General features: G+C 38.6%; 1 protein-coding gene across 2 annotated transcripts in view; it reads right to left on the reverse strand.

The window, feature by feature from the left end:
* The window catches only part of PPP3CA (protein phosphatase 3 catalytic subunit alpha), a 203,573-nt gene that overhangs the window by 37,394 nt on the left and 141,321 nt on the right, over positions 1 to 24,858 (reverse strand). For both annotated transcript variants that reach the window (XM_074823175.1, XM_074823176.1), the window contains exons 3-6: positions 21,591 to 21,715; positions 12,185 to 12,296; positions 10,735 to 10,880; positions 8,307 to 8,446 (exon numbers count right to left, since the gene is read on the reverse strand). In XM_074823175.1, the coding sequence (XP_074679276.1) occupies positions 8,307 to 8,446; positions 10,735 to 10,880; positions 12,185 to 12,296; positions 21,591 to 21,715 (523 nt within the window). The remainder of the gene's footprint in view (positions 1 to 8,306; positions 8,447 to 10,734; positions 10,881 to 12,184; positions 12,297 to 21,590; positions 21,716 to 24,858) is intronic.

Raw genomic sequence — 24,858 nt, forward strand, 5'->3', positions numbered from 1 at the left:
TGATGGCCGTAGAAAAAGAAAAATAGACCCTGCATTAACATCCATTCACCATGTTTATTTTCCACTAGCAATTCAACTCTCCCACAGTTCAAGTAATACAACAGCCAAAAAGGCTTAAAGAAGGAAATACAAGGTGTTGGGGAAGACACTAAGGCATCTCCATGATCACTTCTGTGCTGGTTCTGCAGTACGATGGGCTCGCAGTGTGCCTGTAAATAACACAAACAAGACTACAGAGCCTCTGAATCTCCAAGCATAACTCACATACAGGTATTATGTTACAGGACTGTACATATTCTCAAAGACGCTGGCAAGAGCAGACTGTTCTGCAATACCTTAGGGGCAAGATGCAGTTATACAGTAACACTGTTATGCAAAATGCTTAAGTAAAAGCTGTTGCTAAACACACCGAGGCAAGTAAAAAAAAAAAAAAAAATCTCAATTAAACATTATACAAAAGACCTGCTGTCCCAGCCATGATTTCAGGGACCACCTTCAGGGCGCCCTTGTAATCACTTAACAGCCCCATCAGTTTCTAACTTCATGCATGAAAGAGATGAAAATTTATGAAAAAAAAATAATGCAAAAGCTAATGCATCAGCTTCCTTCAGTTTATTCAAGAGAATCACTAGTTCTGGCTTCCAACATTCCTGGATATTTTGAAGCTGAAATGTCATTTGCAGCTAGAGGCTACAAACCCAGTAGAATGGTATATTTGGATTTAACCCATCTAGCATATATTCTCAGTTGCAGGTTTGGTATTTGGAATTGTCTAAAAAGATTGCCATTATAAAATAATTTCAATTCCCAAATTACGTGGGGTATCGTTTTGGCAACTGCAGTGATCTCAAATGCTGACAGGCTGCCATTCAAACCACTGGCAAATGAGAACTAATTTGCATACATTTCTTTTCATAATTAATTGTGACTAAATGTAGACTTATGGTACATTTTGTTTAGAAATTTTTACATTAACTTCTGAAAACTGGGGTCTATAATGAAAAATCTGATAGACAGTTGATTATGTTCATTATCAGTGCAGCTGCTCAAAATGTCTAGCCTATTACTTTTTTTTTCCATAGTATTCTTTTCACCCAGTGTTAAGTACTGCTTTTAAAGAAGATATAATGAAGTGGTAAAAAATGCTCCTAAATAGACATGATAGGTGGTTCTTTCCATTTCAAAGTACAGAAGTGGGGTTTTTTTTATTCTTAATTATCTTATTCTTCATAAATCCATGGAAAATAGACTTCTACTAGCAGAATTTGGCTGATTCTACAGGGCACACACCTAGAAAGGCAGAGATGCCACATACTGCTCTGTGCACACACACACAAAATCTGGCTGACATCTTTTCTCCTAAGTGAATAGCACTGCATCTGTAATGAGCAAGCACTCATATTACCTAGACCACTACAACCCATGAGCAGGCTAACTAGATATTTTATTTCGAAAAAGGCAAAGCAACTCTCAGGCATTTTTCTTCAGCTACTTGTTGAACCGGGGGCTGGGGAGAAGCAAAGTTTTCAATGTACACAGCTATTACATACACTATACCAGTTGTGACAATAAATACAGGGCTTTAATTCACAGCACTTTCATAACATCAGTTTGCTCCTGTCCAAATGTAGTTTCATATTAAACAATATTCTTCAACACAAAAATACATCCCCTCCAGGTAAACAGCAGTAAATCCTGCAAAATGCCAATAAAACAGAGATTATGGCAAAGGTTATCAGAAACAAGCTTTTACAGAAAAGGCCTCTGCTTGGAAATTTTTTTCTAATCTTTCTAATGAAAATTATCATCTTGTAATCAAATTCCTTACTAGCTACCCTTCCAGAAACACTCTCCTCCTTGCCCTGTTTTGCAGAACCCAGACTGTAATTCAGTGGAGCCAGAAATAAAGCAGTTGGCCAAGAGGGAAAACAAACAAACAGAAACCCCCCCACACAGCAGGCTTTTCCAGAATGACCCAGCCTTCTGCCTGCGCTTCATGTGTCATGCTGAATCACAGAAGAGCCATGACTCACGGAGAAAACAAAATACCCCACTGCTAAGCTACAGAGATGTTATTCTCCATGGAGTATGTGATATTCCCTACTTCGGCATCCTTTTTTCATTAAAATGCCTCATGCAGTTTACCACTTCTGAGGTCTCTTTTGCCTGATCACTGATTACATCTACACAGTTCTGGAAGAGAAGCAATACTTTGCTAACATGAACCAAAATGGCAGATGTTTTCTAATTGCTCTTCCACCAATAACTGGAAAAACTGGATGGTTTAATCTAATTTTTTCATATCCTTCATCATACCATTAAAGCAGAGGCATGAATGCTTCTTTAAAAGAGGACATTCAAATTTAGCCCAACAGCATCTCTAAGATTACATGCACATATAAAAACAGGTTTTCAGCAAAGCATATTGGCCTCACACAACAGTCTCCAAAGGGCAGAGGCAAATGCTTTTGCTGTTCTGCTGTCCTAGGCAGCTCCCAGCACATCTCTTCCCACCTGCTTTTTCTTGCCCTAAGCTGTGCTGTCTGCAGAGCTGCACTGCGAAGAGAAGCAGGGAACTGCATGGTATTAGAACGAATAAACACATATCTTTTTTGCAGAGTCATTCTTTTAAAATTGGATGTGTTCCCAGGTCTGATGGAGCACACAAGCAATTCTACCAGTACAGCTGGGCAGATAATGTGAGGGCAGCAAAAAAGCTTCTGGGCTGGGGGAAGGAAGAGTGGAAAAGTGGGCAAAAGAATCTGTTTAAAATGCTGCTACTGAAAAAGAAAAAAATAAAATTCATACAACTGTGCCTCACACCCTGAGGTGGAACACACTACAGTCTTCAAAATCTTTTAGCAGACACTTCTCTAGTCCTTGCATACTCACAAACTTAACATGCATGTAAAGTAAACCACTGAAATGATGTGCTGGCAGGGCCAAAATTATTATTCTAGCCCAGAATATCTGTAAGGCCGAATCATTTCACTGCTATCCAAGGCTAGCAAATGAAGTTCTTCGAGCAGTCTGCAATGCTAGTCACTCCTGCCACTGCAAACCAATTCTGCCTTTGTTTTTTTGTTGTTTTTGAAAAATATAACAATGTAGTCAACAGCCAAACAGCTTTATAAAGCCCAACATGCCTTAAGAACTGATATTAAACTCACTAAGAAACCCCAAGAGGCTGGTGCACCATGCCTGTAGAAAACTTCCAAGTATCTGCTCTACTTCTGAGGCCATCCATTGACTTTGGCGAGGCTCATGACACACTCATGCTCTTGTTAACAGTCAGTAATTATCCAAGTCTCACAAATAAATGATCCCAGAACGTGAGTGTTAAGCTTGCACACGTGCTTACCCCTGATAGGAAGCCCTGGATATACTTTATATAGGCTAAGACACTGCTACTTAACTCAGTGGTGGAACCAAACTCCTGATGTTATTTACCATAGCTTTGACACAAAGGAAATGAAACTAACTGGGCGCGGATCCAAGTGCAATTTTTCACAGTTAGGACCATGCATGCTCATAGTAACTTTGTGTCAATGCGATGAAAGAACATTTTAATTCTTCACCCACCCAGTAAATCTTATGGGAATGATGACATTCCCCATCCTAGTGTGGCTTAGAAAGGAGAGAGTTTTCCCCACACCTCAACAATTGCCTAAACCTGCTTAGTATTAACTTACAGAGAGACAGCCATTATTTTCAGAGAGGAATAAAAGTCCATATGACTTTTTCGAGCTTTGCGATGACTGAAAGAAGTAATTTTCAAGATGGTAAGTAGCAGTATATCTTGCCAAGTCAGATACATTTCTTACAGAAATCTCTGAGAGTTACTGTACCACTAGTCCATGAAATAAATGCAGTAGGTCATTGGCAAGATTAGTACAACTAGCTAAGTGCAAATAAATATTCACTAAATAAATTCAAGGCAAAACCAGATAATCTGATAAAAAAAAGAGGAAAACTTCTTTACTAGCTGGATCAGCTGAAACATTGGGGGGGGGGGGGGGGGGGGGGCGGGCAGGGGAGAGATCACTCAGGGACAAATTCATTCCTCTTATTGATAACTTTCCCTGAATATGATGTTATTTTGGGTAAGGATGAGAGAAAAGCTTCACTCAACTCATAATTAAAAAACAATTTACACAACTAGTACTCCATTAATTATTTCTACTTTTTCATTAAATTGCATCAAACATGACCATGACCGCGAAGGACATACAACATTAAATTTCAGAAAGGAGAAATGAAATCTCATCACTCTTGCTCTTTGTTCACTTTAAGGTAGAGAACTTTAATAAAGTTCCAAGAATTACTTAAATTTCAGTTACTTTGCACTGTAGCATTGTACTATTGCTATTTCCAAGGATCCATAAATTTTGACAATCCACTCTGTGAAATGCTGATGAATGCAAAAGGCATACATTAAGCACTGACTCTTAGCACCCTTGAAAATTAAGCTGACTATTCTTTACATCTCTAAATGACAGGTTAGGCCTGTGGCTTCAAGATCTGACATTTTACAGTGCTAGCCATAACAGTGTCAAAAACTCTTACAAAAAAGGAATTTCTTGAAGATTTTTTATACTACTGAGCTGGAAAGTCCTGTTAACATGTTGCATGTACACAGTTAGAAAGCCACATTACTATTATTTTCCTCATAGCATTTTGTTACAGGAAATAACTTTAAATCAGAGAAAAGTGACTTGAAACTTGCCATTATAATAAACATGTCTGATAAAATGAAAGTTATTACACTTATTTTCTGCTACCTTTCTTACCTTCCATTAAAATGCCCACTGCTACCTTTCTGGAAATGACTGAAGAAACTGAGAAGTTTTATTCACTGAAGAATAAACAAAGTCCATCCTATCAACAGACATTCTTGAAGGAGGACTGCATAATTCAGTCCTTCCTTTACCAGATGAGCTGGCTGTTTAGGGAAATTAGGACCTTTTCTCAGGCAGTAACTAGAAAAGGCAAGCAAAATTAGACATTGCACACCAATGGATACTTTTTTTGCCAGGGGTTATCATTAGGTAAGTAATTAGTGACCATACAGAGCAACTAGGTGCTTCTTTTAAGAGTAACACTTGCCCTTATGTAATCTCAGATAATGTGACCCCAACCTAGTCATCTGCTCGTGTTATTAAGCAGTTACATGTCCTTCACACGACCTGACAATTAGGTATCCTCCAAATATTTCCATTTTTCCTGAAATACATATTTTTCTGAATATGAATCAGGACACAGACTAGATCTGATATATTTTCAAGAGGAAACATATATATTTTAGGGAAATTTTATGGTAAAACAGTGACCTGGGAAAAAGAAAGCCTAAAATCTAGTTGTTCCAGTATATAATAAGCCCTGTATCTGAGTACATTGCATGTTTGCAAGGCTTTTCACTTTTATAAGAGAGGTTCATGAGGGGAAACTGCTATTACTCACTGTTTGCAGTGCCTGGGAGTCCCAGGCATGCTGCAGCGTTTGGTGCTGCTGAGAGGAAGAGGAATGATTTTAGCCCTCCATCATAAGCCCATTTCTGCACAGATCAATTGTTTGCAACAGTTTGACACCTTCATTCATAATGAGACCAAACATATTTATTGAGCACCTTCCAGATGTTATCGATCTGAAGGCAGCGGTATTACTTGCCCATGAAAGGTGTGTGCCGGCAGCCCAGGCTGCAGTGCAAACCGCTTTGTCCTCAGCCCATCCCCACACTGCAGAAATTACAGCTCAAACAAAGGACTAGGAAAACTAAAGTCAAACCATCTGTTACCTTCCTGCTAATATTACCAACAAGGAGGTTGATTCTAGTGGCTGTGTCTCCTGATTACTGGTGGATTTGATTTGATTGATTTAGAATCATAGAATCATTCAGGTTGGAAAAGACCCTTGGGATCATAGAGTCCAACCATCAGCCCCACCCTACAAAGTTCTCCTCTACACCATATGCCCCAACATCTCATCTAAACAACCCTTAAACACATCCAGGGATGGTGACTCCACCACCTCCCTGGGCAGCCTATTCCACTGTCTGACCACTCTTTCTGTGAAAAATTTTTTCCTAATGTCCAGTCTGAACCTCCCCTGTTGGAGTTTAAAGCCATTCCCTCTTGTTCTGTCACTAATTACCTGTGAGAAGAGACCAGCACCAACCTCTCTACAATGTCCTTTCAGGTAGTTGTAGAGAGTGATGAGGTCTCCCCTCAGCCTCCTCTTCCTCAAAATAAACAGTCCCAGCTCCTTCAATTGCTCCTCACAGGATTTATTCTCCAGGCCCTTCACCAGCTTCATTGCCCTCCTCTTCACTCGCTCCAGCACCTCGATATCTCTCTCGTATTGAGGTGCCCAAAACTGGACACAATACTCAAGGTGTGGCCTCACCAGTGCAGAGTACAGGGGGACTATCACCTCCCTATTTCTGCTGGTCACACTATTTCTAATACAAGCCAGGATGCCGTTGGCTTTCTTGGCCACCTGGGCACACTGCTGGCTCATGTTCAGCTGCTGGTCAGTTAGAACCCCCAGATCCTTCTCTTCCAGACAGCTCTCCAGCCACACCTCCCCAAGCCTGTAGTGATGCATGGGGTTGTTGTGTCCCAAGTGCAGGACCTGGCATTTGGCCTTGTTGAAGCTCATCCCCTTGACGTTGGCCCATCGATCCAATCTATCCAAGTCTCTCTGTAGTGCCTCCCTATCTTCATGCAGATCGACACTCCTGCTTAACTTGGTGTTATCTGTGAACTTACTGATGATACACTGTATGTCCTTATCAAGATCATCAATAAAGATGTTGAACAGAAATGGTCCCAACACTGAGCCCTTTACTTTCGACATGTTACTGAACAGCTACAGGTCATCTATGTTCAAGGTGAGATTTTTAAGATAACTAGAAGAGCTGGATTACTCACTTTGCTGAGCTTGTTGGGAAAACTTAGACTTGTGTGTTGCTAGCATGGGCTGAAGTAGAACTGCTCCCTCCAGAAGGTTCAACAACATCTTAACATTTCAATCACACCTTCACATTCCTCTTAATTAAGATTTCACTGGATAAATTGCTCATTTTGCCACTTAACCTCCTCCCCTGTCAGTTTTATTACTCTGGTGTCCTTGTAAGTTGTTCTTAACTACCGTAACCAAAAAAAAAAAAGCAAGCCCAAATCGCCACACTGTCAGAGGAAGGTACAATGTAATCATCACTGCTGTTCATGAGGTAACACAGGCCCGTCCTATGATGAAGAGAGAATGGAAGTAGTGCTTGAGAGGTTCTTCATCACAAGCAAACCTAACAGGCTATCTTCTGCCTGGTGACCACAGGACTTGGTCTACAAACCAAGTCACCTACCACTGGAAACAGCAAAAGGCAGAACTGAGAAAAGGGAACCGTTCATTGCTTGCTTTGGTCTCCCTGTGCATTGCCAAAGAGGGGACAGTGGGTCATCCCCCAGCACCCAAGGAAATCCATTCCTTTAATGTACAGGGGAGAGAGACACACAGAGAGAGAGAACACCCTATGGTTAAAGGACAATTACCACTTAGCAGAAAAGAAACAGAGAAGAAAGTTTTCTTTAAATAGTCACAAACCCACAGATTTGCTTTAGATGTCCTTCTATCCCCATTAATATTACTTTTTTCAGGAATACTCTCACAGTTATGTTTTACTAACAAACATCAATAGAAAGAAATAATTTCAAAGATTAATTACAACTTTATGTCTTTGCATTTAAGTCCATACATGTTTCTGCAAGCATGTTACAGGCACTTGTCTGCATTTCAGCTCTCAGCAAGTCCCATTTAACCAATGCTGTTCAAATCTTGAATTTCTTTGGAAGAACTATTCCCAAACATAAGAGTTTTATCAAACTGAGAGAAAAAAAAGGTACCTGTGTGGGGGAAATCACAATTTTTATTTACCCTGCAGCGCAATCGGTAGTATGTTTTCCAATGCTGGCATCTTTCATTCAAAATTAAGTTCTAATTTTCAAACTAGAAATGTAGTTACCTACCCCTTTTTAAAAGTGATACATTCATTTCCTAACTTACAAGAACAGAAATAAGCAAAATACACAGGCTTTAGTGAATAAAACTAAGTCATTTAAGGGTTTCCCAGTTGTGGGTAAAAGCTAGATACAAATAAGCCAAACATGAATTTACCTGAAAACAAGGTAAGCCTGAAGAAAAAAGGGCCTAATTATCTAAAGTAGTGCCACAAACTTCAAGCAAACATTTATACTGCAAAATGAGAACAAGATCACATACAGAAACCCATTCAAAGTAGTAAGAGTCACCTGTAGAAGTACGAGCACCCCCTGACTGTGTTGTGTGTAAAGTGTTCCTGAGTCTTCTCGTTTCCAAAGTCCTCCAATGGGTCTGACCACAGGATGTCGCACATAGGTCCATATGCAGGTGGTTCCTTGAATCGATCTAACTAAGAAAAATAGGAGACAAAGAAATACTAACTTCTTTCAACTATGTATCACAGAAACACTGAAGCAAAGTTATTATTTTTCATTCCATGGGTTGGCAAAGACCCAAAGCAATCTATTTTTCAGCTTTGGGTTGCTCTCAGCTTTAAAGCACTGGATTTTGAATAACAGTAGAACACTCCTCGCTGATACTGACAAAGAGAAGGAAGTGATATAACCAAAAATTAAGTGGATTCCCATTCTATGTGAATTTTTGTGTGCATTTTTTTTCCTTTTTCTACTGTTTTTTGAAAGCATTTCAGCTGACAAGAGATGATGGTATTTCTGTATTTCATGATTTTTCAAACATCATGGCACTTGATTTATATGAGGCACCTCAAGAAAAAAATACAATAGTTATTTCAAAGCAAGTTCCCATTTTGATTTAAATACATTTTCACAAAAAATTGTATTTAAATACCAAGACAACATCTCTGCATTACAGCATCTTGCCATGACATTCTTGTTGCTCTCTCAACCTTAACCCTGATTAAGATGCTAAAAACTTCTCTCTCTACCTATTGGTATTAAAAAATTCAAATTATATAGAATCATACTGCAAATAAGACAAAGTACAGCAAAATAGGGAAATATAAAAAAATCAGTATTCCTCTTCAAGAATGCTTTAATATAAAAACACTCCTTGTTAAGATGGGCATATGAATCAGGCTTGCAGTCCGAAACATTCTCTAATCTGACCAGAAAGATCAAGTAATGTTTTAGTAGCATACCTAACATACCTTTTTTCGATCAAGTAATGTTTTAGTAGCATACCTAACATACCTTTTTTCCCTCCCAAAAAAAGAAGTGGGTTTATATGTTTAACTGAGTGTTGGAAAAAGTTTTAATAAGAGACCTCTACAATTTTACCTTTGCGTCCTTGTCATGAAATATTCATAGCATACATACACTTCTAACTTATTGCAGCCCTCTACCAATTCTTGCTTTTGTAACTATAATTCATTTGAATTAAATAACAATTCATAAATATGCAAAGCCAATTCCTGCTGATTGCCAAAGATGAATAAACCTGCTAGTGGGAGGGGGGAAAAGTGAAGATGTTAATGACCCTAATCTAGAATCTGAGAACTAAACAGCTTTACTCTGCCATTATATTGTTGCAAAGCCAGCTAATTTTCAGGCAGAGAATATTTTTGCTTAATGAGACAGTGAACCTTTACCTTAGAAACAAAACTTTACATTCAGTGATTTTTAGAAGTGCAGTTAATATCTTAATCTAATTGCTTTTAAACCAAAACATGTAATTACTGGCTCAAGTTTGGGGTTTTTTTTGTTGTTTTTTTTTTTTTTTTTTTTTAAACCATATTAATTTCTTAGTAGACTACAAATTAACCTCAGAATATAATTTATCTTTTAGTAACTTTAAAGCTCAGAAGTACATATCCATGTTTGCAAGTCTCAAACTGCAAGCAAGAAGAAAATCTTTTCTGCTGGATACACTAAGAATGAACAGATTAAATATCTCCTTTTAGAAATACCAACTGAGATCTCTCTTATAAAACACCCGAAAAAAAGTAATCCTTGGTAACATGCAAAAACACTGGATTACGTGAAGAAACTGTTTGACACTGTTCTCTGAACTTTCATGAGATTTACAAGGAACTTCTCAAAACTCAAGAGTACCACACAAGCATCAATTTACTAAGCCTCGCTTAGACAATTTGCTAGGCACTCAAGTGCAGTACTATTAAAAATGTGGCAGGACCTACTGAGAATGAAGCTTTTGACTCTTTTTAAAATAATAATGTTGTTTTGACTATATTCATTGCAATCATACTACACTTTTCTATTACATGTTTTAAATATTGTGAGGTTTTTCTAGAGCTATTTTTATCCCTTCTCCAAGAAAGTGCAGAATGCCTAAGAAGGCGCAAGGAGTCATCAGATGGTGTGCTTACATTGTGCTAGTAGATAATACTTAAATCAACGCCATGGATTCATTTGCACCTAAATACTTACATACCTAACATTTTTTTAAGAACACAAAAATTATAAATTTTTTGCTATACTGGATGCAGGTGATTTTCTCACTTCAATAAAATACGACTAATTGCAGCAATTCCTTTTATGTTCTATTCAGAAAGAGCTTTAAAAGGTAATAATGTCAACATGAATGTCAAAATGACATACAGGCACCTTACACAAATGAATGACAGCAAGAAAGGATTCAAGTTTTAGTTGCTGGCAATTAACTGTTCACTTATTAGACCTGAGCATTAATCAGACTTACTTTTCTGATGTCATCTAAAGTGTTGATCTCTGGAGACAAGCCACCATGTACACACAGGAATTGTTGGTTCATCAGAGCAGCCAAGGGAAGGCAGTCGAAGGCATCCATGCAGGCATCATATACGCGTTCTGAATATTTGATTTTACCTTTTAAAGATTAATATGGTATCAGAAAATGCCATCAATATTTAAGAGAAAAAAAGGAATTAGGGTGCTGCTCTCAATTTTGCTCTCACTGCTCTCTCTTGCACTGAGGACTATTCCAAAGCTTGCCTCATGCGAAAAATTCTTTAGGATTATTGTTATTTGCTGCTGGAAAAATTCTTCAGATTCTGAGGTGAAACTAATAAAAGTTCTGCCAAGTTTATTATTTTTTTCTAAAAATCTGTAAACAAACAATTTAATATAGCATTTTAGTCTGCCATGAAGTCGATATAGCAAACCTCAAAAAGTCTGCTGAATGGTTATCATTTATTACGTTATGACTCAAGATACTGTCTATGAAGTAATCAGAACTTTAGCCCAGTCCCTTATAATTAATTATCTACAGAAATGCCATTATGAAATGAACGACATGATACAATGAAGCCGAAATGTTAATTTACCAATATGCATATTAAACTCAGTAAACCATGAAGCCTTTGAGCCAATTAACATTTCCTTTATCCCCGATGCTAAAAAGGGGACACAGACTTATGGCAATAGCTTCAGCTTACAGTGCCACAGAAAAAAAAAGCTTCATTGTGAAGGTGAAGGTCTACATCTAATGAGTTTTCATGTGTCATTGTATCCTTTCTTGCAACACAGAAAGGAATTCCTATAAAAAGAGCATACCAAAAAGTTTAAGCCTACTTACAAGGTAAATGTGAAAATGCTATACTTAAAGGAAAAAAAACCCAACATAAAAATTCCTTGCATTTTTCTCCTGCTGCAGATGAGACCCAGTGAGATGCCACCTCCTCCACTAGCTATCAGGGACCTGTCGCAGAGGTGCCAGAGCTGACATGCTGGCAGGTTTTCACTGCCAGGCTGCTGCGTGGGGCAGCAAACAGGCTGCAAAAATCATCAGCAGCATGGATTTACCAAGAGCATCCAGGCCTAGATGGCCCCACCGTAGCCCTGGGCTGCTTCCCAGGCCAGGCTGGCAAGCTGAAGTGTCTGGATACCTGCAGCATCAAGTGACAACACCCCTGGGTTTGTATGTATAGTGGGTCACTACCCACTGCAGAGGGTAACTAACCCCTTCCTTTCTCCACCACTGAGACAGCCTCTCCAGCCCCTGCAGGGCAACTGCCCTCTCAGGGAACAGTAATTACAATGTAAAATTAATGATAGCCAACATGAAAAGTACATTTAAAATTACTGATGGCAAACCAGTTCAAATACTCACAAAATAATAAATCAAGTTGTTGAAAAGGAAGTTAACAGGAGAAAGGTTAAGGTAGACTTACATTCTTGCTTAAATGTGAAATACTCTGTTAAATGTCTACATTCATGGTTCCCACGAAGTAAAAACAGTGTTTTGGGGTAAAGGATTTTCAAGGCCCACAAGTACAGCACACACTGTGAATCAGAAATAAAAAAGAAAAATATAATTCATAATTAATGATGTAATTCAACCACTTATGTTCCCCTCCACCCAAAAAAACCTAACAGAACAAAAAGTATTCTGTGTGAAACATTTATTTTCAACAGGCTAACTTCACTCTTCATACATTACATGCAAGCATTTCTTGGCACTTCGAGCTGGACTGCCTGAAACTAGTATCAGTATATTCTGATAAAGTTTTACACTTTTGCTAAGTGGCATCTCCCTGCTCAGCCATGCATTGCCTTCAGTGGCCCCAGCTATCAAGAAGTAATTGCTGTACATCCCCAAAATTAAGCACGTACTCTCTACCTGGCAGATTATGCAGAAACCTGCTGTGGAAGCAATTTCACCAGAAGATCCACATTTCCTGGCTTAAGAAAAAGTTGCCCTAGAACAATTTCATCCACACTTCAGGAAATACCTCAGCTTCCAGTATTACACAGTTTTTACATGAACGCTTGTTCATTTTTCACTTAACATTGCTCTGTACAAACAACTGAGAAAAAAACCCCACAAAGCTCTTCCATTAAATGAAGTTACTACAAAGCTTTTTTAAAGCCTTTTATCTTTCCAGAAGATTTCTATTTGAGATTACATTTTTTCTAGACACGTTTTTAAAGATAAAAAACCAAGAGTTGGGGAGGCTAATCTCTGCTCAGATCTCTCAAAACCATCCAATTAAAATAGTTGTTTTGAAAACAAAACTGACACAGCAATGATACCAAAGCATTATGAGACTCTTGAAAAATGAGTAAACTTGCAATCTTTATGGAAGATTTGTGCAGGATGACCCTGCTCAGGTATCTGGCTGACAAACTCACAGCTCCAAGGAAGCTGATGAAAATAAGACACATTGATCCCAGGAGATGAGCCCACCATCTGCAAGAATGCTGTACAGACCACAACAGCCTCTCAAAAGACATGAGCTAGAAAATGGTCTGAACAATTTCTCCTCCAACCCCTCCTTCCTTAAATATCCATGAACTGCAGAACTGTTGCACGAGAAACCAAAGGTGTCAAACCTCCCCCCACCTTCATTTGCAACTACCTCTTAACACTCCCCTTCATTCTGTTGACAAAAATTTATTTATCTTGATAATCAATAGATTGGAAATGCAGAATGTACTCCTAACCACAGTTTCTGCTTAGAGGAAAATCAGCATGTTTTCAATGTAATGTCTCTAAATTTGTACAGTATGAACTCCCTTCTACAATTAAGAATGTCATCATAAACAGAAAGATATTAATCATGGCTCAACATTTTGATTTCTGCTCATTTGCTACACAGTCCTCATCTTAAAAAAAAAAAAAAAAAAAGGAAAAAGGATGCAACATTTTTATGTTTGTGTTAAACTTCATGCTATCCATAGATAATTACATAGCAGCAGGGGTTTTATACTACTACTCTTTGTCTTGAATTTATTACATGTAAACATCTGATGCTCTGCCTGCACTCCATAATTTTTGTTCTTCTACTCAGAGGGTTTAGAGCCAGGTAAAAAGAGCAGAAAGTACAGGCAGCATCCTCCAGGACTTGCAAAATTAATTCTCCCCCTTGGAAACACATGGAAGGCCTCCCAGCTCACACCACCTCTTCTGCCTCCCACGTGCTATTGCCACTGCAGGAAGCCAGAAGAGATGTCAAAACACCAGGTAGATTGTGCTGACGTAATCTAGCATCCAATTACGGTGTTAGGTCACAGGAATTATCTGCTGTGGCCCAAAACAACCACAAAGGGTGTGCCTGGGGAAAGTCTTCTCCCTCTGTGCAAACTCCAGCAGACTTGGGTTTGAGGATTTCACTTCGATGGGGAAGGAAGCCTGCACTTCTCTGCATCACCAGCACTATTCTCAGTCTCTTTAATGACGGCTTCTTCATTCCTCCAAGAATTCCCAGAACCTTCCACTTCTTTGACCTTACTGGCTAACGCAAAAATTTGATGTAAATTTTCTGAGACAGGAAGTTTAAAGTGACACCTCCATCTACGCAAGAAAGGTTCCTGCTTTTAAAGTTGTATCGAAGTTACCTGAGAGCTTCTAATCTTGCCAAAGCACCTTATAATTTAGAAAAGCACAATGATTAGTGCTTAGATGAAGTGCTTTATTAAAAAAAAAATTAAAAAAAAAAAAAAAAAGAATGGTTTACATTTCCCTGATGAAGTTTTTCATTTTCATAAAGCCTTGGCAAGATTGAAATGATCACTAGGTACTTAAAATATCATCCAAGGAAGATAAGGAAAGCTGAAAGTTTTATCTTTTTGGCATTTGGTACTTGCTTACGGGTAGATCTCTCTACATTTGCTTATCACAGATTTATTTTTTCTTTTTTCTATGCTTCCTTTGAAGCACTCATGAGAACCAGACCGAGAAGATAACATAGAATCAATGCAGTCCAGAAAGTTCTGTTTCCCTGCCACCATTTAAATAATGTAAGCCCACCATTCACATTTTGTGTTTTTTCAGTGGTACCATATCAAAGGCTTATTTTGTTCAGATAATTCCTTTAATTTTCTCCCCTTTCTGCTCAGTAGTCCAGTGATTTAAAATCATAGCAGTAAACAAGAACTAATTAGCAGATTTTTTTTTTCCCCATGCAAACTAAACAACAAATATGAGGGTGACAATTTTTCATGGCTTTTCAACTTACACAGTCACTTACATACAAAAACTTATGTCCAAACAACATATTATGAGCAAACATTCTGTTTTTATTTTTTTCTAACTCTTTGCATATCGTAATTCTTACTGAAGTCAAACAATTTATCATAATTTGCCCTTGTTGAAAATCTGAGTGTACAATCTTCAATCATCATTTGGTAATATTGCTTCCCAATAGCAAAATTTTAAAATCACTTTTTTTTTCCTCCAACTTTGTCATCAAGAATATACTACACATCAGCTCTGCTGTAAATCTGTGTCAAAGGTACAGCAACAACCTTGTGATCTAGACATCTCTTAATGTATTTTTGGCCTGTCTCATTTCATACTATCAAAAAAAAAAAAGAAGTTACATCTCCTAAATGCTAGTCCTCCAAGTGCATCCCTGCTTATTTGCTTACTGTCTTTCAGCTGTTGAAATTGCAGATACGTTAAGTTCAAAACAAAGAGGTAATCTGCCTACCTCCCAGCTCCTATAGTCAAGCTATTTTCCTACTGAGGCTCTGGCAGCCTCAGCATTAGGAAAGAAAAGGTCTGTGCAGTTAAGCCCTGTGTAAGCTAAAGGCACATATTTTCAAAATGGACTGGGGATTTAACTCCACTGTTTCATGCTGAATTTGAGCCTTTGCACAATTCGACATCTTAGCACCTCCTGAAAAGGAAAATCAAAAGCCCCAGACTTCTTGCATGCACCTCAAGTTATGTGCTCAAAACAAGGAACTTTGAAAAATCATTACTCTCTTGCCCCTAGATTGCAACCACAGCAACACCTGTAACTCAGCACACTCACTTCTGGATGTTCTTGCACTGATCATGCCAGGAAGAAAGAGATGCTGCTCGCTCTGTTGGCTGCATGGCTTTGTATGGGTAACAAAAGATGAACCTCTCCCTCTAAATGACTGATGGCATTGGGTACTCCCCCAGCAGATGAAATTAAATGTGAATAAATGCAAGGTAATTCATACTCAAAAGGGTAAGTTGAGCCACGTATTGCTAATCAGTCTCCACTGATGCTCTGTGAGCTGTGGAACAGTATACTGGCATAGCTCCTTCACTTTGTAACTAACACATACCTCACTTAAATACAAAAATTGCATCGAAATAAAATTATATCATCATAGTATCTAGTACAGGTACAGCTTTCTGAAATGGAATAACTATCCCAATGGAAACCATGTACCTTTTTACACACATAGCTGCATTCACACTACTGATATGACTATTTATTAGGGCTCTATTTCAGAGACAAATAAAGATACATTGCATCTGTAACCAAAATACTCACAATACTCACTGCACTACCATCCCTTGAACACAGCGAAAGAAAACTCTGAACACTACTGAAAATAAAGAAAAAAATTGTATTGTCTTCACTACAACCAGGGTTTATTTCTTTTTTTTCCCAACATTCAGGGCATAAAAGATGATCTCTTCTCTTAAGGCTCTGCTGCAGAATGGGGACAACAAGGTAGAGATACTTGCATCAACCACATCTTCAGTGACAACTTACAGTCTTTGCCACAATTTTTTTTGCCAGTGTTCTCTTATTTCACCTGGGTTTTGTGTTTCTAAAAACCACTGCTCATGTACATATAGCTTGTGTATTTAAAAATGAGAAAAGCTACTGCTGTGGAAATAGACTTCTTGTGGAGTAAAAGTGAATTCATTCCTCATGGTCAGGGTCTCAGTTGTTTCTAAATGTTCAGTAATCTCATTCTGCTCATTCAACTTCTGTTTATTTTTTTAATTGAAAATCTGTTGAATATTCCCAAGCTGCTTTGGGATCTTGTTTTGACACTTGCATGGTACTTCAGCACCTCTAGACTTCAATTATTGCAAGATCCTCTTATAGCTAGATTCCCAGATGATTTTATTAAAAGTGACCACCTGCAAAATGTTGCTACTTGCCTTATACTACTCCCATTTCAGCCCTTGGAAGGACCTCAAAATGTCCAAAAAGGAAGGACCTCTTTTTCCATCAAAAAGTGACTAGACAATTCTTTTTCTTAAATGTTCCTCTAATTCTTATACCTAGTACTTTCTAAACAGGTATCCAAGTGCTGGCTCCTAGCTCTTCTCATTGGACCTTGTGTCTTGGCCCCAGCTGTTTTCTGTGGAGATGTGTCCCACAGAGAGATGGAAGCAGTGCAGGGAAAATGGTACGAGCAACCTCCAGAGTACCGTCCCATGTTCTTTCCCTGCAGCCAAAAGGGTTTTTGGTATGTTGGGGACTGGCACAGGACCAGACAAGCTGTGAGGATGGCCCTGACACAAACAGCTGTTCCAGTCTGGGAATCTAATATATACAAAAATAATCTGAATTTGCTGAATTACTGAATATTCACGGCTCTGAGGAGCACTGCCCAGCAAAAATGAGATCTTACAGGATGCAAATTCCTGCTACAGAGAAACATATTTGCTACTGTTACACAGAAGAAAAAGGGAAGGAAATTTAGGATAATTAAGGTATTAGGATTTTCTTTGCTCTGAAAGAAGTGAGAAAACCAATTGATTTCACTGGTAAACTATTCCTGACCAGTCAAAACTATTTTAAATCAAGCTGTTCATTGGGAAACATTAACACAGTAGAGCAATGGAGTAAACTGAAAGGCGTTTATTCTTCCACTAAAGTCCTCTCAAGACTCCGTGCACTTTCTAGACGACAAACACATCGCTTCACCAACATTCACTTCACGCACAGTTTAATAACACTAATTTATTTATATGCAATTCTTTTCTTGGAAGAGACCAGTTAATAATTTCAAACAGTTCACCGAGTTCAGAAGCATCTCAAGTGCCAGATGCTTTTTTAATCAATGCAAGGTCCGATGGTCAAATTCCAGACTCACTCCAAACACCTCACTTTGTTCTTCCAGTTCCTCCTTCTAGAATTTTAGCCTCTGTGTTCAGGAAATGAAGATGTATGAATGTTTTGAACCTTAAAACACAACTCTGGTTTTGTTCATTTTGAATGTTGATGAAATGCTCTATATCTTAACTATCTGCTCTGTCAAAAATGATCAGTTTGTACCTTATGATATTCAACTGACATTTAAGCCTGTATGTTTTATGTGGGATAGAGCAGGAAAATAATTCCAACAGTTCATTTACATAATATTATTAATGCATTATAGTTGGTATTTACTCTGATTGTAATTTTTCCAAGACTGTGATGAAAAGCAGTCTGTATGTATACTTGCCCCTACACTGCATGGCATTTATGTCTGCCTTTCAAAAGAGTTTTCAGATTCAAGTAGAGATTAGTCATTCATCCTTACAGACCATTTCTGCAGAACCACTTATGGTCTAACTATTATTTCAATTTAAAAATAGCCCTCTGTTTTGATCATTTGGGTTTCTTTTCCCCATGACCATAAACTTGTTTGAAAGTGAGAATTGAGGGGTTTTCTACTCTGGAGTCAAACCCCTCGAACAGTGCACAAGCACAACAGGGAAATGTTATTAGTTATGGAGCCGAGGAAACAAGTGCACCATATCAGATACTGCAACTTGCAGAAATTTGTTATTCTAAGTGAAGAAATGCTCAGGCTCTGCCAAGAAATCAAATGGAGAAGAGTGCATCTACAGGATAAAGATTTTGTCTGTGCCAAGAAACTTCGTCTCATCCTACCTACAATTTTGACATTTTTTGATTTACCTGTTGTAATTCCTTTATTAGTCTCTCATCCTGTGACGCCTTGTTTAGAAATAATTTTAAAGACACAAACCATCCCCTGTTCAAACAGCGGAGCTAACTCTGGTAAAAACGGGAGCACACACGTGAAGGATTGAGCCCCTAGATCAAAAGCTCTGTGGGGCAAGGACTGTTATTTCTGCTGAATGCCTTATACAAATACTTTTCTCTTTTACCCTCTGCGTTATCAAATGCCTTCCACCTACCTTATGTAATTTCTTCCTCTGTTCTTAATGATAATAGCTCACATTATATAGTACCTTTCATCCAGAAGAATCCCAAATGCTTTGCAGCCCACAGACAAGGATTATCTCGCCCACTACCAGAACTCAGCTAGGTCTAGGCTCAATGGTGTCACTTTTACGCTAGATATCACAGCAATTGAAGGGATTTTTTTTAAAGCTTACATTACTTGTGATTAGTACCTTGGACCAGTTACTTAATTCTTCTGGAAAGGCCCCAGAACTGCAATAGTCTCATGCCTACATAGCAGAAATGGGAACCAACAGATCAATGGAATAAAGATCACAGTGCGACTGGCGCAGTAGGAATATGCATTGAGATCAGGCTAGGACTGTTTACCACCATGACTTCTCCCGCACAAAGTACTGGCAAGAGCTGGTGCCTGCTAAACATGCTCAGGGCCCCTTCCAAAAGCATCCCCCCCCCCCCCCCCCCCCCCCAAATGCCAAGTTGCATTCTTCACCATTTTCCTTTCCATGTCACTATTTATTGTTCTGAGTTCATGCCTGAATGCATAGCTCTACATCCAAATACACATACAAAAGAGAAACCTGACTTTCCCTTCAAAGGCATTCTTTAATCAAGGTGGCAGGTGGGGAGAATCAGTTATGTGACCAAGAAAGTAGTAATGTGAGAACCTTACATACAAAAAGGAATAGTATAAATGACATCTCAGATATTTCCTTGGCACTGGCAGAAGTCAGTACTGCTTCTAGTGAAAAAGCAGTGTTTCAGAATGGAAAAACTAAATTCAGAATATAATTTGCTAAATATGTATGTGCAGATTGCTAAATGAGTAATTTTAAGGGGCTTATTCCCCACCCGTAAGCTATTTTGCTTTGTGTTATACAGCTTGCTATTCTCTTTAATAGGTATTAGCCCTGGAGTAAATTTTGGCAAACTGTCAGACAAGCACTTGAAAGCTGAAGGAAACCCACTTTTCTATTTCTTATATTAAAAACATATATAGAAATGAAGACAAAACTCTCCTCTTCCAGATACAACTCGGCTTGGTTGAAGTCTACAGGAGATACGAACCAGGTTATCACAACTGAAAAATGGTAGTTCAGGATTGAGTTGCACAATAGTTTAAGCCTGTGAAGCCACTACCCACACTCCCAATCCTCCCCAAGTGATCCATCATGGTAAACCACACAGTGATGATTTAGCTCACAGCTCACTGTGGATTAGAGAAGGACGGAAGCAGGCACATGTGGCTCAAAAAAAATCACGATCAAAGTGTTGACTTTAGTATGAGACTAAATCCTAATTATATTGATTTTTGGCAGGTGGGTGAAAGAACCTTGCAATTCTTAAGTTTTTAGAGCATTTGCACTTGGAACAGCTTATTTCTGTTTGTAAAATGTGCCACCTCCCAAAGATTCTGTTAACATTTTAAATTAAGTTTTAAAGTGAACTAATAAAACAAAAGTAGTTTTACAGAATTTTATTTTAAAGAAACTTCTCTTCATACTATAAATATAAAACTGGCAAGATGATCCATTTTACAATCATATAAGTAACTCGGCTGCTTGGGATTACATATTTTTATATCAATATGGCAACAGTGTACTAAGATGCTGTATGTAGAATGAAACAGCAATATGTGTTCTTGCATGCTGCCATCTTATCTAGTCACAGACACACAGCCACATAATACAGGACCTGTATTGCTTCTAACAGAGAATGGGTATTCTCTCTTGATTCAGAGGGGGTTAAAGTCTGAATGTTTCAAAGAAAGGAGTCCAGTTGTAGTTCAAAAGCTGCTGCAAGGGTTTCTGACTGACCGTTCAGTGACTAGATCAACTAAGACCTGGATGAACAAATCCAGATTAGATTTTAGTTGATAATTGTGCACCTGATCTGTCAGTTTGCATAATCAAGCAGCAACACGGAAGAAAAAATCCCATTTGTTTTTTGAGCACTGGAACAAAGGATTTGTTCTTGGTATTTGACTTGCTTCTAGTCAAATGTGGGCAGTTGGATAGGATGCCGTTTCCTTTGCAAGCCAGCTAAAGATGCTATCATTTGACCTTCACATACTACAACCTGATACTGGAGTCTGCACCATGTCTCAGCACCTTCAACAGGGAACATGTGCATCACTTCTCTGCGGATTCAAGTGCTGCATCAAAAGCCAGAGATCACGCACTCCTGCATGCCATATCTAAACAGAACTCATTCATTTTCTCCAGCACAGCATGATATCTGCTGGCTTTTTGACTCAATTACCCCCTATCTAGTCCTTCCACTTTCATGAAACTTTGCATCCAAAAGACTGAGATCAAATAAACCTAAAAGTCAAACTAAACTATGAGTTGTTAATTTAGTTTTTCTGTTATGTCTCTTTTCTAATACCTCATGTCTATTCATCCTATTTAGCTTGTGCAAGCTGCAGAGCAGACTGCCTTCGGTGCTATATTTGGATGGCCACTAGTTAGCACCAAGGTCTGTTCTCTGTCAGCTTTCCGGCACAGATGTAGTGGGGCTTGGCTGGATACCAAGCAACCTCTATGAAAACACCAACAGTGACATTAACATGGATTTCTTTTGCTCACAAGTTGTATCTGCGAAGCGTTTCAGTATTCCTGAACTGGTTAAATTACAATGCTAAATATACACAATAGGCTGCAAGCAGTTTCACAGCCAAAAACAGAAATAAGAAACTTACTTCAATGCTGAAGTACCCTCTGTCCACGTAGTCCCCCAGGAAGAGATACCGTGTGTTGGCAGGAGAACCTCCCACTTCAAACAGTTTCATCAAGTCAAAGAACTGACCATGGATGTCTCCACAAACTAGAAGAGAAAAAGAACAATATTCAGGTTCACCGTGTGAAGATCATCTTAGGCACATGCGCTCTGAAGTCACTGTCCTATAAGAAATGGGTTACAACAACTTTGTACATCATCCTCTAGTTAAGCGACCAGTGGGAGCTGGCAACTGCTCAGCAGAAGTTGCTTTTCTATGACATGTATCCATATACGTGTGTGCAAAAGGCTACCAACTAATTAATAGGAGCCATCAGGCAAATCTGATCTATAATTATTTTCATAAGTATCTGTCCATTCCTCCTACTGCCCAGCAGAGCATACAATACTGACAATAGTAGTAAGACAAACCAAAGTCGTCCTGAAAAAGAGAACATGTTCAAGCAATGTTAATCTTTCTTTTGATATCACTCCTCTGTTTCTCCTAGTCTTAAACCCAGACAAACACCAACAGGCTTTCTACAAAATGCAAAGCATGCCTGTCCTGTGTATGCCACTGGTTAAACTGACAAGTTCCTGACTTCTGCTTTCTGTATAGAAAAATGGCCTGCTTGCTTTCCCAAAGTATGTCTTTCATGAGAGGACACTGATTTTTCATGCTTTAACCTCTACCACTTTATTTAACCTCATATAATTATGATTTGTTTCACTTCATTGCAATGAAGTAAATCTAACAAGCGGCTTCTCTAAAAAGAGCAGCTCCCAAGAAACATGACAGAGCACAAGTGATGTGAAGTCGGGGCTAATAAGTAAGGATGCCTCTTTTTGTACCTTAGAGCTAAGAGATTGGCTTGGCTATGTTGTGAAATTGTAAACTCTGTGGTGGGTGATTTTAAGCACCTGCAGGAAGGCAGGCAATGCTTTACTTTTGGAGGCCTCTATGGAAGTTCAACTAACAGTGCTGTGCCAAAACCTGCTTCCCTTTGCCTGGCTTTGTTTCCTCTACCTAAGGGAGGGCGAGAAGCCCCCAGTTTAGGGCCAAACCCAGACAAAGAAAATGTTAATGGCCTTGACTGTTACTGAGGTCAGTTTAGACTGGTTCTACCTTCAGTAACCCCAAAAAAATGTGATTTGCAAACTGGAAAGGTGATTATGAAGAAACTGAATAAACTAATGGTCCAAAGTAGACCTTATCTTGCAACAGCAGCACAGCTTCTTATTTATTGCTAACACTAAATTCAGAAGACTTCAGATGCTCTCTCTGATGTAATGGTTCAAGCTTTTGTATTCAAGCAGTGCTCTCATTTGAGCTTTTATCTGGAAGTTGATTCAGAGGTCTTGTTCTATCACAGATAAACAAACCTCACATTTATCGCATGCCATGGAGAAGCTGAAGTCACATCTCCACGAGGATACAAAAGGACTATATAGAACAGCTTGTAACACCAAATCCAACAAACTCGCAGTGCAAACAGTGTTCATACATTATTGTCTTTCATCTCAGCCTAGTGTCACATTATATTTTTTACTTACATCACTTTTCTCTGAATGCATACACTAACAATAGGATCACTATAACATCGTCATTCTGTCTAAAAACAAACAAAAAAATTCCCACCCAAACCAAAACGAAACAACCCCCCCTCAGGTACAGAAAAAAACTCTGATGTCCCAGTCACTGCTTTCATGAATATTTATATGAAATTGGTGACACAATTCACTAGTGCTGGCTAGCTGAGCATTCTCCTATCATAGTAACAAGGTATTTTCCCCATAAAATAGCATATAGTACTCTTATCACTGCTGTGTTACGTTGTATAATCTCTTTTCCCTAGTTGATTTCCCCCCCAAGAGTTTTAGATGACAACCTTAATGTTGAAAGCCATCAACAGTTATCATTTCTATCTAAGAATAATATCTGCCATTAATTATGCAAAATAAATACTATTTAAATCCTCAAGTGGTATAACACCACCCCTCTTTCTCTAAAATAAAAGTACCCCAAAGGAAATTTTTTGATAGCATTTTTATTTGAACACATTAATCTACCAAACCAATACACACTGCTTGACTGTACTCCTCTGCATGGACACTGTGGGAAGATTAAGAACACGTGTCGCATATTGATGGCCAAGCAATCTGCTCTCCTAACTTCCAGCAGAAAAGCTTTTAGTTATATAACTGTACAGCTCTACCAATTATCGCCCGCCCCCATTTGCTCCAACTGCAAAAAACTGAAGTTGAACAAGACTGAAAGATTTTTAAATGGATTTAACTTTTGCTCTTTCACTAAAGCAGGAAGAAACAAGATATTTTTGTTGTTGTTGTTGTTATGCGGACATGTGTGATCAGGTAAATACAGAGGCCATTACAGAGAAACCAAGAATGTTAGAGAGCTTTCTCCAAGTAGCTATATGCCCATGAATTTGTCACAAGTCAGAAAAGCAGAGCAAACTAGTGATGAGGACAGAATAGGAAGTGCAGAGCCCTGCAATCCCATGACTTGCAAAATTCTGAACTTGAGAAATCTTGACTTGAAAAATCAATATTCAATGGATATTCCAGGCACTCTTCATGCAGCAGCCTACTCTTTTTATACTTGACAACAGATGCAGAAACGTATCCAGGAAAAAAAAGATGGAAAGCTAAAAAGCCCTCAGACCCAACCTTGCCAAGCAATTAAAGTAGTTCCAAAGGAGAAGCTTAAAATCTGCAGGTAGGAGGAAGACAAAATGCTCAAAAGTAAGAGTTAACATTGAGATTTAATTTATCATGGTCAGATCCCAGAATTCCTACTGAAAGACCACAATGTTATGTACAGTTAATCCAATTAGTATTTCACTGGAATGGCATGGAATAGTTTAAGGATCTTATACTTTTCAGGTAATCTCAAAACTGGAAGATTTCCCAGGCAGCCAGATCAATGTTTTATCTTCCAATAGGTGAGGGCAAAAGAGATCCAGCATCATATTTCCATTCATAAAGGCAGAAACATCCATCAGCCAGTAACCCTGCCATACCCTTCATGTCTTGTCTTGCAGCTTCCCATCACTAACAAAGAGCCTTGCAGCACTGTCCCACCAAGACCCCACAGGAGCGGTCCCACATCCACTCCACACTGCCTCTACAAAGCTCTTTTAAGTTCACTACCATCCCCCTTCATGTTACAGAAAAAAAATTTGAAAGCACACTAATTATTATATATTCATATTTACTTTTGTACAAGCATT

Source organism: Strix aluco, chromosome 4 (assembly GCF_031877795.1).
Source record: "Strix aluco isolate bStrAlu1 chromosome 4, bStrAlu1.hap1, whole genome shotgun sequence".
Classification (NCBI taxonomy): Eukaryota; Metazoa; Chordata; class Aves; order Strigiformes; family Strigidae; genus Strix; species Strix aluco.